This window comes from Hemibagrus wyckioides, linkage group LG02, assembly GCF_019097595.1.
Source record: "Hemibagrus wyckioides isolate EC202008001 linkage group LG02, SWU_Hwy_1.0, whole genome shotgun sequence".
NCBI lineage: Eukaryota > Metazoa > Chordata > Actinopteri > Siluriformes > Bagridae > Hemibagrus > Hemibagrus wyckioides.
In genome coordinates, this window is record NC_080711.1 from 16,592,261 (window position 1) to 16,611,263 (window position 19,003).

The window sequence follows — 19,003 nt, forward strand, 5'->3', positions numbered from 1 at the left end:
TGAAGGGGACCTCAAGTGCTTATGCAATTGATTCTGTTGTGTTTCTTGAAAGTAACTGTTGATTTATGCTAATTAGCTCTGTGTGAATTTAGGACATGGCTTACCAAGTCAAATCAGGTCAAGTAGCTTTACTGTCATTTCAACCATATATAGCTGACGCAGTACATAGTGAAATGAGGCAAAGTTTACCCAGGACCCTGGTGCTACATAGACAACATACAACATATAACTACAGAACAGAAAGAACAACACAGAGCTAGGGACAGAAAGATTGTCCTAGCTACATAAAGTGCAATGTGTCCAACCAGGTGCAAACAGTGCAATATATATTGAAGATACTGATATACCTATAATATATATTTTATGTTATCTTGCAAATGTTAGAAGGATATTCTGAAAAGGCTAAATATGTAGTGTCTAATCTAGTATTGTTCTTCTTGTTCTGTTCCCAGACCTCAACCATACTTAAAACTTGACCTCACTCTCAACTAGGCTGCAGACATGTGCTTCAAAGCTTTCTCTGTGGTCATCTTTCACAGATATAGACGCTGTTGTCCACAAAGCAGAGGTCACATTTCCTTCCCTTCTCTGTTGTCTCAGTCTCAAACATTGGTTCTTGTGCCACTGCTATGTTAATGAAACTCAACTCACTTCTCCTTCCCTTTTCAGCCCTTTTTTCACCACTGTATGCTCAGATCTTAGCATATCTGCTAGACATATCATCATGGAAAATAACTGCTATTGCTTCCTACTCAGCAATATGATCACATTATTATATAATGGATTTATATAACAGATTTCTGGTACCATCATGATTTTGTGTTAATATGAATATATTAAATAAATGTGAGGCATGATTATGTTAAAATTAAGATGTTTCCAACACACTCTATACAGTAGAAGAGAAATTTTATGTAATCTCACTCTTGGGTTGGGTAATATTGCCAACTCCTGTGTCCCCAGTTTGATTCTGAGCTTGGATTACTGTCTGTGCAGAGGTTTGCATGTTCTTTCCTTGTACTGTCTAAAATCATACAGGTAGGTGGATTTGCTATGGTAAATAACCCCTAAATAAATAACCCACCTTGTGAATGCAAGGTGCCCTTTGATGGACTGTCAAGCTGATTAAATACGTCTGGCCTTGTATCCGAAATCAAATTTGCAGCCTGCCCAAGACCTAGATAAATGAATGATTTAACTTACATCAAGTGAAACTAAATTTAATTTGTCATACATTCTTTACTCCTTGTGACATGCCTTAGAATAACTGTTTATTTACATTTGATCAGTGGATGTCCAGTATGGATGCGGAGAAGCACACAAGGCTCAATCTTCAATCTAAATGTTGGTGTAATAAAGAATTGAAAAACAATATGAGTGCTTAAGAATGAGTCTACCTGTAAGGACGCACTCGAAGCGGGTTGATCTGAATCCATATGCAGAACTTTATTCATAAATCGGCAGGAAATACTCGTAGTAAGTGTGGATAAGCAAAAGGGTCAAAACCGACAAACAACACACTCTAGAAACAAAACCAAATCGCAAAACCGAAACTCAAAGCCGAAAGGGAAACAGGCAAGGATCGTACACAATCTATCTAGACAATCTTCTGAAAACACTTGGTATGCACTCAGAGAGAACGATACTTTGCAGTGAACAAAGGGCTGATTGCTGTTTAAATACCCAGTCACCGGAAGTCAGTTCATGATGTCAAAACTCGGGTGATGGTTCCTTCTGGTGTTCCGGATCTGAACGTTCCATTACACTACCACTCTGGTATGTCCTTTGATTGGCTATGTAAATAATGGGAAACAAAGCTTTCTGAAACAGTGAAATTTACTATTCAATCCGATTGAAAAAATGTTTGCTTTTTTTATCCAGTTTGCCAGCATAGTACACAATAGGAAGTCAGGATATTTATAACAGCCACATTTCATTAGACATTGTTGACCTCTGATGTAGAATACAGTAACCATTAAATTTGTTTGTTTTTTTTGTTTTTTTTTAAATTAAATTTTTTTTTTATTTTAGTTAAATTAAAATAATTTAAGAAACTTACTGCCTGTGTCCAATGTGCTTTCTTTTTTTAAATAAGAGCTTGAAAAAAAGTTTGATGAGTGTTGGATGAATTATGCGTATGGGATTGTTGATAAAAAAAAGTGTCACATTAGGATTTTTAGGGGGTTTTTTTGTTCAAAAACAAAATTTGCTCTACTGTCCAGGGTTTTTTTTGTTTGTTTGTTTTGTTTGTTTGTTTGGTTGGGTTTTTTTTGGGGGGGGGGGGTGTTTGTTTTTTTTTGCTCTTGCTTTTGAAAAAAAGGGGGTTGTCCTCCACAAAACTAGATGATGGGAGTAACATACTCCAAGAAGTTAGAGAAGAGAGTGATGTCCTCTGTGTGGATAGGAAGCAGACTGACATCCTCTGTTGATCCAGGATGTAAAGCAACGTCCTCTGACAGCAATAAGACAGAGCACCATGCTCTGTGATCCTTAGAGGCAGAGCAGCATCTTTTATGAAGTCAGGAGACAGAACTTCTGCAAATTTCAGTCTCAGGTCCAGGCATGCCAGTGGCATAACCCAAGCATTGGCATGAGACCAGCATAGTGTAATTTAGTTTTACTCTTTACACTAGAGCACCTAACATGTGCTGTTTAAAAGTGCTGAGCAATAGGCTAGAACTGAAAACAAGTGCACACAATTAAAGGAGGTGGATATCTTCACAATTCTTTTAATATCATACTGCCTCTTCAACTGAGGAACAAATTTAGGGCAATGAAAGTAGCCATGAGATGAATTAGGGACTACCTGTATAACAAGCCACTGCACTGAAAATATCAATATCAAGTATCAGAGTGATTCTTATTCTCAACTGCAGTATTTGCATACTAGTGAATGAAAATACTGTGAATTGTTGTGTTTTAATTTTGTTACTTGAATTCCTTTCACTATTTAAATATACCTTTTTAAGGCAAGTTGTTTTGTTTGTCTTGCCACTTGCAGAAGTTCACAGTCCACTTTCAACACTATTTCTGTTAAGCGCCAAAATGCCGCAGCTCAGGAAGAGCAGCTGACTCAACTACAGTGTAAAACAGACCAGTCCTGCTTCTTTTTTGAATGGTCAGCCAGTTTCCATTAGACTTCCTGGGAAAATATTTATTTATTATTTATGTTTATGGCTTATTGCAGCTTTTCTGACTTAGCATGCATTTTCTGTATTTTCAACACTGAACAAACTGCACTGCATGACGGCAACTCTTTTAAGTGCCACATACAGTAGTTATTCATTCAAAAAAACATGCTTCAAAGGCTCAAACTGCATTCCTCTCACTCTTTCGTTAAATTTCAAATAAGACTATATCTGGGTTAGCATTTAAAAGACTAAAAGATAGCATTTATTTGTAATTTCTTTTAAAATTTTAAGCTGCAACCTGATTGTATAAGCATTGTTTTAAACACAGGGAATCAAAAACACTGCAAATCTCCTTTCTTCTGAATGTTAGAATGTCACAGAATGTTAGCTCATTCTGTGCTTATTAACACTGTCGCTAGTCAATGCTTTCTGTTTAATAATTAATACATTCCTTTCTGCTCACTCACACCTTTTCTTAATCTGATCCTTGACTTTAGGATTAGAAGGTAATCACTGATTGGTATTTTTTATTTTGTGTATCTCTGTAAATTCTATTTTACTGAACATTTCATTGCCTTGTTGTAGTTATTACTTTGATATCACAAGAGTCCAAACTATTCAGGACTAAGTCTTCAAAAACTAAGTTGAAATTATATTACAGTTGGTAATTATAATTATAAATAAACTTAATAGGGGAATAGTCTACAAGAAAGATTGATTACATTTACAGTGACACAACTATATAGCTACTATGTACCATTAATTTCCACTGCATCCTGTAAAAATATATAAATTTAACCAGTGTTTTCATATTACACATACATTTTGTATATAATTACGAACATTTTAGGCTTTTAGTAAATTGGGTCTTAAGCGTATGTGTGTGATGCACGGCTAACTGCACACAGCTTGTGGGGAGAGGGGTTTAATGTGAAGCCCACAGCTGGAGTGAGGTCCAGCTGATCCTCAGACACCCCTGGTGGAGGAGTGAAGCGGAAGTGCTGCAGTAAGGAGGTGAAGAAGAGGAAGAGTTCCATCCTGGCCAGACTCTCTCCCAGACACACCCTGCGCCCTGAAAACAAAGAAGTACCTTTGAAACCACCTGAATTGTAGAGAACAACATTCAGCAGACAAAAGCATTTCAAACTACCTGCAGAAAAAGGCATGAAGGCATCTCTCTTAATGAATTGGCCTTGCTCATCTAGGAAATGTGCTGGGTTAAAGGTCAGTGGGCTCTCCCATTGAGTCTCATCCTTCAACACAGATGCCAGGAGAGGAAACACACAGGTACCCTGCAGAGAGCAAGAGAATTATATGTCAATATGTATAGTTACCTGTATATAATTATATAATGTGAGCAATCTGTAGTTTTAGCCATACCACTATACCCTATACATATTATTAACAATAATATCTATAATAATTTTCTTCAGATTGACCTTCTTGATGAAGAAGCCCTGGAATTCAACATCACAAGTAGTGGTGTGGGGGAGACTCATAGGTACAATGTTAGCTAGTCTCTGAGTTTCATGGATCACTGCATCTGTGTAAGGCAAATTCTTTCGGTCCTCCATCACTGCCTGGCGATGTCCAATGACTCTGTCGATCTCTTCCTGGACACCATCTAGAACCAAGAAAAACCATGGAAACCCTTGTTTTCATAAACAAAAACTGTACACAAAATATACCAAACATTCTGGTACAGTAGACTACCTGCAGTGATCATTTAGTGGACAACATTTGTGCTACAGTGTGTAAAATCTTACCCTGAATCTGAGGATACTTGGCCATTAGCAGAAGGCACCAGCGCAGTGTTGTGCTAGTGGTGTCAGTACCAGCAGCAAACAGGTTGGATACAGTCATTAAGAGATTCTGTTCATTAAACAAAGTCTCTTTATCTCCAGCTTTCTGTCCAGCAGAAACAATATATGTAACCATTAGCCAGTGTGACAGTCATTACATTTTATATTATTAGATTACAATCTTTACTGATCAACACAATGTTCTATGCAGTAATGCCACCTGTATCTAAAATCCAGCAGGTTAATTTACTCTGGTCACACATACTTATATTACTGCACTGGAGCAAAGCTAAGCTAGGAGAGGGATATTATTTCCTTTTTTATGTTTTATTTATGTTCTTGGGGTGAATGCATACTGTGCCAAGTACCCTACTGTTGTTGTATTGAGGTCTGAAGGGCCAATAATATGGTTAACACTTTCTTCCCATATGCTGAAACCTCAGTATTGGGGCACAGTGGCAATGATAGCCATTGGCTCTGGAAAAAATAAAGAGACCACTGCCCAATCTTCAGATTTGAACGCTATTGAAAACCTCTGAAATGTCATCAGGAGGAAGATGGATGGTCACAAACCACCAAGCAAAGCTGAGCTGTTTGCATTTCTGCAAAAAGAGTGGTATAAAGTTCCCCAACAGCAATGTGAATAACTGGTGGAGAGCATGGAGCCAAGACGCATGCAAATCGGGGTTATTCCACCAAATACTGATTTCTTAATGTTATTTAGCCAAAGCATTAACAATTTATTTACAAATTATTTGCATTTTGTTTTATTTGAGTTATTAAAGCTCTGCAAATACTGCAGGATCTTGGGTTATTTTGATGTGTTGTCATTTCCTTATAATAAATAGTTATATTTTGAATTTAGGAGAAATATTGTCAGCAGTTCACAAAAAATGAAACAAAACTGTTCATTTCACCAATACATGAACCTGTAAGAAAAAAACATAAGAAACTGATTATTTTGCAGTGGGCTCTTATTTTTTTTCCAGAGCTGTATTTTATAGTGCCTGAAAATGTGTTCTGCAGTATGTAGCAAACCAAAGTGATCTAATTACCTAAGTGATTAGGTTTGTTGTAGAACATGATAAAACAATCTGTCTGATTTAAAATTTATTATATAAATCTATCTGATGAATTTCTAGAAAAGTAAAATTCCAAAAACCTTTTTTTTTCAGTATGAAGTCAATATAGGTTATTGAACTATTTAGCTTTTAAAATCTTACTTTGAGGAAAAACACATCAAAATGTTTTTCCACCCTAATTATTAGAAACCCCATACACTACATTAACATCCCAGAGTCTTGGTAAAAACTATATGCATCACACTCATTCTTTCTCGTGCAAAACGCACAAATTTAGTCTCTAGATAATCTATGCATCCTGAAATACATAATTTTAAAAGCTTTACATGCTCAAAATTTCAGCTTACAGTACAAGATGTACCTCTGCATTCTTTTTGCGTATTAGAAAAGTGTCAACCAAGCCTCTGGTTTCTTCAAGATTAAGTGTCTCCTCCAAGCTTGCCACAAGGTCCTCTATTTGTTTTAGATTATAAACACGGTTTGTCATCAGAAGCTTCAAGTCCTTTAGCCAGCACCCAAGCCATGGAAACATATTATAGATCTACAAGAATTGCAGAATTAATTAATGCATCAAACATATATTTTTGACAGGTGCAGAAGTCTCATTGAGTTACAGAAATCGCATGATTGCAGTGACTGCCTCAAAAGGTTGTGCAACAAAATATTAAGTTAAGAGTACCATCATTTTTGTATGATGTATATTTTTGTCCATGTGTGTATGTATATATAGAGTACAGGTGAAGTGAATAACACTGATGATCTCCTCATCATGGCACCTGTTAGTGGTTGGGATATATTAGGCAGCAAGTGAACATTTTGTCCTCAAATTTGATGTTAGAAGCAGGAAAAATGGGCAACCATAAGGATTTGAGCGAGTTTGACAAGGGCCAAATTGTGATGGCTAGATGACTAAATCAGAGCATCTCCAAAACTGCAGCTCTTGTGGGGTGTTCCCGTCTGCAGTGGTCAGTATCTATCAAAAGTGGTCCAAGAAAGTAACAGTGTTGAACTGGTGACAGGGTCATGGGCGGCCAAGGCACAGTGATGCATGTGAAGGCTGGCCCATGTGATCTGATCCAACAGACGAGTTACTGTTGCTCAAATTGCTGAAGTACTTAATGCTGGTTCTAAAAGAAAGGTGTCAATACACAGTGCATTGCAGTTCGTTGCATATGGGGCTGCATAGCTGCAGAGCAGTCAGGATGCCCATGCTGTTCCCTGTGCACCACCGAAAGTGGCAACAATATGCACATGAGCATCATGGACCACGGAAAAATGGAAGAAGGTGGCTTGGTCTGAATCACATTTTCTTTTAAATCCCATGGATGGCCAGGTGCGTGTGTCGCTTACCTCGGGAACACATGGCACCAGGATGCACTATGGGAAGAAGGCAAGCCGGCGGAGGCAATGTCATGCTTTGGGCAATGTTCTGCTGGGAAACCTTGCGTTCTGCCATGCGTGTGGATGTTACTTTGATACATATCACCTATCTTAGCAGTGTTGCAGATAGGGCTGCTGCTATCGATTATTTTAGTAATCGAATATTCTACCGATTACTCCATCGATTAATCAGATAAGAAGTACTTTTTCTTTATTAAAGAAAGCCTTTACTGTCTTCCTGGAAGACTTTGTGGCTTTTGTAAGAGGCAAAACTTAGTGGACAGGAAGGTAACTTGGAACAAGAACAAGAGTCCATACACACAATTTCTTAACACATTTTTCTGTAACATGAAATTATTTGGAGAATAAACCTTCTTAAATGTCTCTCTACATACTGGCGTGTGTGTGTGTGAGAGAGACAGAGAGAGTGAGGCTATCAAAATGAATGACGCTTAGGCTTTCACAAAACAGCTAAATTAGGGACATCATAACTAGCCAACTTTGAAAACTTTCTGCCATTTCCTTTGGCCTCAATCTTCTTGCCCCTCACTGTTTTCTCCCCAAGTTCAGCAGGTTGCGTCTCAGTAATAATGGTCCATATATATGGATATATGGTCGTATAAATGGACCTGATCTTCATCTAAGATAAGAGTGACAAATATAATGTTCTTAAATAATAAGAAAAAATTCTGATCTTTCATGTCTTTATTGAGAACAACCATAAAAAATCTCAGAGCTAGTGGAAAAAGTATGTGAATCCTTGAGTTAATGACCTCAAAAAAACCTAACTGGAGTCAGGTGTTATACCTCATACCTTTTGAGTTTTGTTAAGTAAATGAGTTAGGAGGTATGGACTAGAGCTACTTTGATTAAAAAAAAAAAACAACACAACACACTCAAACATTTATTAATTAAGTTATTAATTTCAAGGGTTCACTTACTTTTTCCACTACCATTTTGGATGTTGAATGAGTGTGTTCAATAAAGACATGAAAGATCATATATATGAGAAGACCATCTACAAAAGATTCCAGCTCTATCCATCCACTGTAAGACAAATCATCTACAAATGGAGGGAATTCAACATGACCACAACTCTCAAAACTTTTGTCAAGAAACACCTCAAGTTGCAGACCTATCTGGCAGCATCTGGGGTAAATGTACATGTGTCTACAATCAGATGAAAATTGAACAGACATGACATTTATAGGAGGGTTGCTAGAAGGAAGCCTTTGCTCTCAAAAAAAGAAAAAACTGCCCATTTCAACTTTGGCAGAGAGCATTTAGACAAACCAGAGCCCTTTTTGGCAGTCCATTTTCTGGAAAGATAAATCCAAAATATATTTATTTGATCATAATAAAAACTGCCTAGGCCAATCCAGTCAAAATGTGGTTAGACCTGAAGTAGGTGGTACATGTCAGATCCCTCCAACCTCTCTCAACTAGCTGTATGTGTGTGTGTGTGTGTGTGTGTGTATAAAAACACAAACAAGGCATATTTGATGAGCACAATACCTGTGCAGAAGGTGAGCCACTAATCTTGATGTTCTCGTTGGTCCGGTTAACCATCTCTTTGAACTGAGGGTCACTGTATTGAAACCTGCTTCCGTACACAATGGCCGAGATGACGTTTGAGGTGGCATAATTTAATGGCTGTGAAGTATCAAATGGTTTCCCTGTAAAGTAATAAGAAACAGTTTATATTTAAAATGCTTCCTTTAAAAAATGCTAATGTGCACATTATCTAGGAAAATGTTAAAGAAAAATAACTAAACTAAACTAAACGCAAAGAGCAAAGTTATTAATACTAATGTTTGTAATACAATTGTCTTTTTTTTTTTCTTCAAAAAAAGGGTTTTCTTCAAAGCTATGTTAGAAGTGCTTGTATCTGAAGCTACTGAAAATGTTCATTTTTGGTCTCCTTGAAAACATGATAAAGGTCTATACTAAATGACAATTTGAAATGAAATAAAATCTCTTTTTATTTAAATCACAAAGAAAATGATTGTCCATTTCACAATTCTTTGTTTTTCCTAAAATTAATCATATAGGGGTATAACAAAAATTACGCGAGGCCAAAATCAGTTAGAAATTTGAACTGGTTTCCAGTTTTATCCGTAGGTAAAATGTACATATTTCAGATTAAAGCATCAGTTGTAATTATAATAGGGCCCTATTATAATAACTAATAGGACACTGAAAAATGTAATGTTATTGTAACTGTTTTAATTTGAGGGTACTTGCATTCAAACTCAGATTGCAAGTCATTACTCTCAAACAGCAAGACCAGATTAGATTTTGGCAAAAAGAAATAAAAAAGGTAAAAGAAATTTTAAAAAAAAAACATTAAAAAAATAGAGCCTGTACAGTTCTATAGTCCTATAGATTTGACATATACATATGAATAAGGAACTGTACAGGTTCTTTTTTTTAATGTTTTTTTACTTATTTTACTGCATACAAAATACACTGCATTTTTACTGACAGTCATATTAATGTAAGTTTTTACCATGCAAATCATCCAACACTTCCCTCAAATAGCGTGCTTCTTCTATGATCTTCTCCTCACTCCTTCTTTTGCCCATTCCAAAGTCTCGAAGAGTGGCGAGAGAAAATCGTCTCATTTCTCTCCAGTTCTCTCCATTGCTAAATAGAATTCCTGAAGTTGAAAGAGAAGTTAATAAAGAGAAAACCTGAAATTCTGAAGTTTATTGGTGAGGGAAAGAGAAGTTCCTTAAATGGTAAATATCCAGAGAAATCATACATTGAACACATAATAGGTATATTATATAAAAAGAGATTAATAAATAATTATTCTTAAAATAAGCACAATTCTAGAAACAGCTAAATAGACAATAAGTTGTTTATTCTTAAATATAGAATTTTTTAAAATACACTAGGGATAAAATATCCCTATACTTGAATGATCAGCATTCACCCACTTCTACAATTAAACATGATACTTTAAAGGTACCTTAAGAGGTCATCTTATTGTCTATACATTATAACAGTCGAAAATAAAGGCAGATTAAAACAACATTAAAACATGTTATGTTATATATATATATATATATACATATATATACACACACACACACATTACCGTGTCCTTTGCTAAATTCAGAGAAAATGGGACTGATATCTCTGTTTCCAAATTCCTCTGCATTATTTACAAGGGCTTGTTTAACGGTTTGATATCCTGCCAATACGACAACTTTCTTAGGCCCAAAATATACAGTGAATACTGATCCATATTTTTTTGACATCTGTAAAAAAGAATCAGAAAGTAAGTATATATATATATATATATATATATATATATATATATATATATATATATATATATATATATATATATATATATATATTTTTATTGTTCACAAATTCAGATACAACAATAAAAAAATTAATTAAATAAATAAATAAATAATAATAATAACAAATATATATATATATATCTTGCGAATTAAAAACAGGCAATAGGCATAAATGAGTAAAATGAAGACAAACAGATGAGAGGTGAGAATGATGTGGTTGCTGGAAATCTCTCTTAACTTCAGATTGATCCTATTTGACATAAATGTAAAATTGTTTGTGTGGAGAAAATAAATGTCACTTGGTTTGAATGTCACTTTGTTTTTTTTCCACTGTGGAGAAACACACACACACACAATGTTGTATAACAGTTGATGGGTGCATTTTTTTTCTGCATTTTTGTTTTGCAGTTAATTCACTGCGTATAGCTTGGTACTTCAGGTGTTAGCTGTTCCTCATATGAATACAGTATTTCAAAGCTGTGACTAGACTGCTTTAAAATTAATCAGTAGTCTTGGGTACATTTTCTGTGTTTTAAAAGAAAGCTGACATGTTTTCCAAGCATCTTGGAGGACATACCACTGATCTTCTGGAGATGATGTGTGTAAAAAGCCGTAATTTTATGTCTGAAAAGTGGCCCCTTAGGTTATATTACACTCGAGTCACAATAATTATGACTGAAAAGACTCCTCCTGATGTAAATCAGTGTGTACATATGTTTACAAAACCCTCTCACTGTATACAACCCTTATTTGTACAATGTTAAACACAGTCTGTACACTGGTTGCACACTACGCACTTTATGTGGTTAGAACATCATACTCTTAGTCCTTAGCTATATATGGTTGAAATGACACTAAAAGCTTCTTGACTTGATTCGACATCCAAACTTGTTAAGGACAGAAGTTTAATATTGTTAAGGACAGAGGTTTAATATTGTAAACAAAATGTCCAACATCTCAAAAACAAATCGGTTTAAAACGTCTAAAAATCTGATTCATTGGTTGTGTACTTGTCTAATCATAAAAGGTATATTGCATACTGGTTGTTGTGATACAGTACCATCATTTCCAGTGTGCGCTCATTTTTCATGTTAGTGAATACTTTTCAGAATAACTCCAATCTCAAGTACATGTTTTAACATCACCCTGCCAAACGTAAGTATGTTCACATCTGTTCTCAACTCACTTTCGTGGCTGACAAGACCAAACCTGCATTAGAGCTCAACATCTTTTACACTACTTTATGACAGACAAATTTTTGACCTCTTAGTGTTACCCTATTGCCCATAAAGGCATCATTTCCAAAGATATTTTTCAACTGTGGCCAATATGCCTCTATTTACATTGCCATCTGTACATTTTTAGGCCACAGTGCCCTTTCTGACCCTCTGCACTTACTTTCCCTGATTCAGCTGGACATTTCAGTCAGCTAAGGTCTTTTCTACCATTGTATTTTATAACAAATTGAAATTTCTTAAAAACCCTTTAAAAGCTTTACAGCCTTCAATGTTTGTCAAATCCTCACTTTTACACTAAGGTGTAAAACAGAAGGTGATGTAATAGTTGGACATATGAATTCACATGATTTATATGAATTTACTTGGGTGTAATAAAAATAAAAAACAAATCAAAAAAGAAAACTTACTCATCAAACCAACTCAAACAGTGTATCAGAAGCATATCAAGTGTGCACAAATGTGAATTTCTATGTTGTTGGGTTGTTTTGTTTTGTATCTCTGTGATTGTGACTGTGGCATGATTGTTAGCTCCAGATGGCATGATTTAATTATTTCTGACACTGCTGATCTGCTGAGTCTCCAGAGTTATCAATTATCAAGAGTTATCAGTCTCTTGTGTTTACACTGAATAGTTTGGAAAAAACATAAATATGAACAGAATCTCAGAACACACAAAACTTCAAACCTTGAGTTGCATGGGCTACAACAGCAGACAACCACACTATGTCCCTCTCCTGTCAGCCAAGAACTGAAATCCAAAGCTTTTATTGGACACAGACTCACTAAAACAGGACAGTTGATCATTAGGGGGAAAAAGACATGGTCTATTTCTTATAAAGCACATGGTCTTTTCCCAAGGTTTAACTGCCCCATGTTTTTTTTTATTTTTACTGATCCTGTGCCCACTGTAGCCCCAGAATCCTGTTCTTGGCTGAGAGGAATGAAACCCATTGTCGTATTCTGCTGTTTTAGACCATCCACCTCAAAATTATTGTATACTTCCTGTTGTCTTGAACCAATCTGGCATTTTCCTTTGACCACAATTCTGTATAAACTGAAGCTCTTGATCTGTATGCTAGAATACATGCTACAATAGAACTGGCTGATTATTGTATAGGTTTTCCTTTTAAAATGCCCAGTGAGTGTATATATTATGTATGTAAATATTTCTTTAACTACAATTAAAATCAGTCTAATATTTCAGTCTGTAAAAAAAATTTAATAAGGGTTTATAGGTCTTCAATTGCTTGACCAAAAATCGCAATGTTTTGTCATGTGATTCCTTGGAAGCTGCTGCTTTGAATTCATGTATTGCTTTTAAACTCTGAAGACACATTTTAGTGTAATATGGCAAACACTGACGGTGAAATAGCCAAAAAGAAAATCTGAGGTCATATACTGCAATACTTCTTTTGCAGTTGCTTTTCACTCCAACTACACTACGACACAATGACATAATAAAAATGTATATATATAATTAAAACATTACTGCAAATAAATGCAATACCTCAACAACTAACAAAGCTAAATCAGCAGCATGACAGAAAATATAAATATTAAAAACATTCTGTTCTTTAACATTAACATGCAAGTACAAATAGTCGATTGTTATATAACTGAGGCTTTTTTTTGGCAATTGGACTATTTACAGCCAGATGTTTATTTACTGTCTTTAATGTTTATATCATTTTATTTTACATTGTCTATGGTTTTACTGCATTAAAAAGCATTAATTTAATTTACTTGATGTAATTATGTACACTGGCTCCATGTGAATGAACTAAAATAAAACTACCACACATTCACCCACTGAGGCTTGAACCCAAACCCTTGTAACTATAAGGCAGTAAGACACTACTACAAGTCACTACTGATTCTCTCTATATAATTCAAGTTAATAGATTAGATGTTTGTTTAAACTCATAAATACTATAAGCAATTAAATTACATGTGCACAGATTCAGTGTGCACTATGGCCAATCACTAGGAGTACTGTTTCCACCCGGTGGGAATACATAAGTACAAGGCTTGGCCAAGAGAAATCAAGGTTCACAACAACCTGACTCGGAGCTGCATTGTCAAAAATTATATAATCACCACAATAAGTTAAACATATTAGATATTAAATATTTTATGCAGTTTGTCAAGTAGATAAGTCTTAATCATTCTTCAAAGAACTGGACGGTTTTCTTCTTGAGGGATGGCCCAACATATGCATGACTTGCATGACAGCATTCCAAAAAGGATTAAAGCTATTTTGGAAACAAAAGGTGCCCCTACCTTTTTCTATATGCTTAACGGTAAGATCACAATTTATCTGGAATCCTGGCTATATGACTATGCCTCCTGTATTTTGTATCTGGCATTTTTTTCAGAGTAGACCAGAATAAAACAGTAAATATTTGATTTACTTAAATATCTGTAGGTTTTGTCAGATAACAAGAAGGTTCACACAATTAGACTTGAACTGAGGCTTGAGGTTTCTGCAAAATGTTTTCATTTTAAAAATGCCACAGGTAATATCTTTGTTAGATGTATGGTCTAAGCAGAATTCTCAGCTGAGACAAAGCAGAATCAGAAATCTGTTTAAAACGAAATGTTAATTATCTGATGCAAGCAAAACAAAGTGACTATAACAGTCAAGACACTCACTTCCCATAGAGTCAGGTAGGGTCTCTTGAGGTCCAGCTGCAGAATGTTTCCCAGAACAGGCAGTGGCTTAGGACCTGGAGGTTCCTTGTTCTCCTGCTCAGAGCTGGCATTAGAAGAAAGGAGATAAAAAATTAGCAGAAGCACAAGACCAAGCAAAATGCCTGTAATTGTAGATTGCACGACAAGGGCTTCCACTAAAGCCATTGCTAAAGAAGTAAAGTAAGACCAATGTATTTTGCTTAAAACAGGTACACAGCAGCTGATTTTAAAACAAACCACTCGTGTTCCAACACTTTTAGCGACTTTGGTTTGACTGGGCGTGGTAAAGGAACAGGGGTGGAGCTGTGTTAGAATAAATGCAACACAAAAAATCTAATTTTATTTATTTATTTTAATTAGTATCTCTGGATCTCCTTTTATGTTTTTTTTTTTTTTTTTATTTGTAACAGAAATTCAAGAAATAAAGCTTGCATTAAATTGGTAAATAAGACTATATAGATAGTCTTCCACGAAGCCAGTTTTTAATGAGCTTTGTTCGAAATAGCCTCACTTGATTTAACAATATTTATACCATTATCAACCAAAACACAAGTAGACGTAATTTTATTTCGTATTATTGGAGTTCCGAATCGATTGTCGTAATAAATCAGATAAAAATAGCCACCCTCCGTTGCACAAGTTGGTATCGCCCAACTATTGCCCCGCAGTACTGGGATTGAGAAATAAATCATGTACTCGGAAGAATGTAGCATCATTTGGTGTAATTTAGCTATCGATATTCCACGTGTATTGCAATTTAGCAATAGCCAGTATTATAACAAGTTAGGGAAAAACTGTCTTTTGTTTCTATCGTTGTCAACAAGGTTGTTCACACTGGATTCTGCTGTTGACAGATGGTCCATTGCTATTTATTATTACTCTATTTATTGGCTGTCTTAATATTCTCAGGTGATTTGAAGCTATGACGGAATTGACACGCCCAGTGTGAACATCCTCAAACTGACTCTAGGCGACTCACGCCCGAACACCAGGCTTTCATTCTTTTTTAGTTAGTACACCAAGCACCGCCCACTTAAAGTTAGTCTATCTGTGTGTGTGCGCGCGCGCGCGCGGGGCGCCGGACAAACAAGTGTGTATGTAGGTCTGTAAAGTTTTGAAAAGCATGTGTGACTTGAGGCGCCCCCGACCCGCCCACTTTTGTTGTTATCGTAATCAATATTGTTGTTATATATTTGGCCTCATGTGATTGAACCATTCTGAACGAGTCTCATTGCCGCTCAGGAGATCAAAACTAAAATAAAAATCAAAACTGTATTTCGTTCATGTGTGTGTGTGTGTGTGAGAGAGAGAGAGGGAGAGAGAGAGAGTGACAAAAGAGTGTCTATGTAAGCCCGTAAACTTTTGAAAAGCATGTGGCTGAGCACTGATTGGCTTGTCCACTTTTGTTAATAGCGAATCAATATTGTTGTTATATATTTGGCCTCATGTGATTGAGCAATTCTCAAGGAGTCTCATTACCGATAAGCAGACTGTTAAATAACGGACAGGTACTGATTAATGTGGAAGCAAGCGAAATATCTGGAGATGTAAGAAAATTCGATCATATCTTTACAAAAATACCGTTTCTGAGGAGAATTAAGACTTTTCTGAAAAATAGCATGACCCATTAGAGGGTGGTTGCATTGGCCATGCTGTCAATGGAAAAGAGACTAGTGTCAACTGACTTTAACCAGAAGGTCATTGAGAAATTTGTAAGCCAGATTAAACACACCAGTGTGTGTGTGTGTTTATTTTAATGATAACCTTCATTACTTCATTACTGATAATAAACCCACATTGAACTGATTCATAGTACATTTATTGCATGCTTGAACAGTGACATTATCAATATATTATCTTATCTGCTACATAATCACCTGATAAATGACTATTTATAGTCCTGCATTACTAACGGTTTGATTTTAAGTTTGTTTGTGCCCCCCCTTTTTAAAATAAATAAATAAAATTTGATTTTTTTGTTGCCCCTTGTGTTGCATTTATTCTAACACAGCTCCACCCCTGTTCCTTTACCACACCCAGACAAACCAAAGTCGCTAAAAGTGTTGCAACACGAGTAGTTTGTTTTTAAATCAGCTGCTTTGTACCTGTTTTAAGCAAAATACATTTGTCTTACCTTACTTCTTTAGCAATGGCTTTTGTGGAAGCCTTTGTCCTGTTTACACCCTTTCCCATTTTCCCAAGTTTAAAGTTTAAAGAACTGACAATGTTTTGCTTGCAAAAAATGTTTTTTAGATGCTTCCTTGTCTGTATTACAGTGGCAGGTTAAAATCTAGCAATAAATGATGTGTAAATTATAAAAATTAAATTCAGTAAATTCATTGGACTGCTATTATGCCCTGTGTAATTTGTTGTAATGAAAACATCACATTGTGGTCGAAACGCACTTGTATCCAAAATATCTTAAAAACTAGGCATTCTAGTACAGCATATAATATGCTTAAAGAAGAAGACCCAAACCAAGTTTAATATGACACATTGCTCAGTCTCTGATCAGTTTTTTTTTTTAAGTTTAGACAATATAATTTATGTAAGTGTATTTTATATAATGGTTATGGTCATTAAATTGTTTAAAATGATTTAAACAAGAAGTAAACATTTCCCTCAATACGGAACAGCAACAAAAACTTCTCATCATAATACATTTGTGTAAATAGCCATTCAAAAGCATTTTACAATGCACATGGATTACATTTTTAGATTAACCCATTCTTAGTTCCTACATGTCCAATACAAGAAGATTTGATATGAATACAGTGGCAGTTGTATTAGAGGCTACTTGCATGCAGGACTCCATATTAGGTTCATCCTCATGCATATATTTCAGTGGGTTTAATTTTGAAATGTGTAGAAAATATGTTTGACTGAGCATATTGTACATATTTATGTTAAACCAATTAGGGGACAAATAACTGGAAATTCTTAGAAATGCAGGCATGAAATTTGATAAAAAATCTCTCTCTGTATGTATATAATAAGTAAAGACACAAAAGACAAATACACACGTTTCGAAATGTGCAGGGGATCAGGTAGCAGAAAAACTGCTTTTTTGAGGCTTAAGGCACTAATCTTTGGCAACCACAAAGCATTTTGTTAATATTTATTAAAATTTGCATTTATTTACTTTCAATTTGCATTCCCTACCCACTACCCAGTTCTTTCAGACTTCTCCACCTCTATTTATACATCACCCTAAGTATGCTTTTCATATACTTTAAAAAGGAGAAGTTTAATATGCCTTTAAAAGCATACTGTATTTCTTTTTGTTCTTGTGTCTGTTTCTAAGTGTGGGGTATCCACTTGTTTGAAAGGTGATCTGTCTACAAAAGTAAGTACAACCCTATGTTCAAACAAGTGAGCAACAAGTTGGCTGTTGGCTATTTTTATAGTAAGAAGAGCAATCTAATCTAAGCATAGGCCCGGCTCCAGTTTTGGTAACGGGGCCACAGAGACTATATTGGCAAAAGTTTTGGGATACCTTTACATGCACATGAACTTTAATGTCATCCCATTCTTAATACGTTGTGATTAATATGGAGTTGGCTCAATCTTTGCAGCTATTACTTAGCTTCAACTCTTCTGGGAAGGCTTTCCACAAGGTTTAGGTGTGTGTTGATGGAAATCTTTGACTATTCCTCTAGAAGCACATTTGTGAGGTCAGGCACTGATGTTGGATGTCTCCGCTCTAATTCATCCCAAAGGTGTTCTGTCGGGTTGAGGTCAGGACTCTGTGCAGGCCAGTCAAGTTCCTCCACACCAAACTCACTCATCCAAGGTCTTTATGGACCTTGCTTTGTGCACTGGTGTGCAGCCATCCCCAAACTGTTCCCACAAATCTGGGAGCATAAAATTGTCCAAAATGTCTTGGTATGCTAAAGCATTAAGAGTTCCTTTCACTGGAACTAAGGAGCCAAGCCCAACTCCTGAAAAACAACCTCACACCATAACCACCCCTCCACCAAACTTTACACTTGGCACAATGCAGTCAGGCAAGTACCGTTCTCCTGGAAACCACCAAATGCAGACTCGTCCATCAGATTGCCAGACAGAGAAGCGTGATTTGTCACTACAGAGTCCAGTGGTAGCGTGCCTTATACCACTGCATCCGACGCTGGATATTTAGTAGTGAGGAAATTTCACGAATGGACTTATTGCACAGGTGGCAACCGATCACAGTATCATGCTTGAATTCACTGAGCTCCTGAGAGTTTTGTAGAAACATTCTGCATGGCTAGGTGCTTGATTTTTATACACCTGTAGCCATGGAAGTGATTGAAACACCTGAATTCAATGATTTGGAGGGGTGTTCTAAAACTTATGGCAATATAGTGTATATTTCTCTCT

The 19,003-nt window shown here is 35.8% G+C and overlaps 1 protein-coding gene across 1 annotated transcript; it reads right to left on the bottom strand.

Moving 5' to 3' along the window:
* Positions 1 to 1,425: 1,425 nt before the first annotated feature.
* Positions 1,426 to 14,910, bottom strand: LOC131366224 (cytochrome P450 2K1-like). The gene is made up of 9 exons (XM_058410487.1): positions 14,603 to 14,910; positions 10,499 to 10,661; positions 9,905 to 10,054; positions 8,911 to 9,071; positions 6,377 to 6,556; positions 4,898 to 5,039; positions 4,571 to 4,755; positions 4,282 to 4,423; positions 1,426 to 4,203 (listed from the first exon to the last, which is right to left on the bottom strand). Exons 1-9 carry the CDS (start codon positions 14,804 to 14,806, stop codon positions 4,001 to 4,003), a joined length of 1,530 nt encoding a protein of 509 aa, XP_058266470.1. The 5' UTR covers positions 14,807 to 14,910; the 3' UTR covers positions 1,426 to 4,000.
* Between the last annotated feature and the right edge of the window lie 4,093 nt (positions 14,911 to 19,003).

Coding starts and splice junctions, on each gene's coding strand:
- LOC131366224 (XM_058410487.1), bottom strand. CDS start 14,806: ATGGCTTTAGTGGAAGCCCTTGTCGTGCAATCTACAATTACAGGCATT. Junction 10,662..14,602: donor CCTACCTGACTCTATGGGAA/GTGAGTGTCTTG, acceptor TCTTTTTTACAG/ATGTCAAAAAAATATGGATC. Junction 4,424..4,570: donor AGGGCTTCTTCATCAAGAAG/GTCAATCTGAAG, acceptor TGCTCTCTGCAG/GGTACCTGTGTGTTTCCTCT.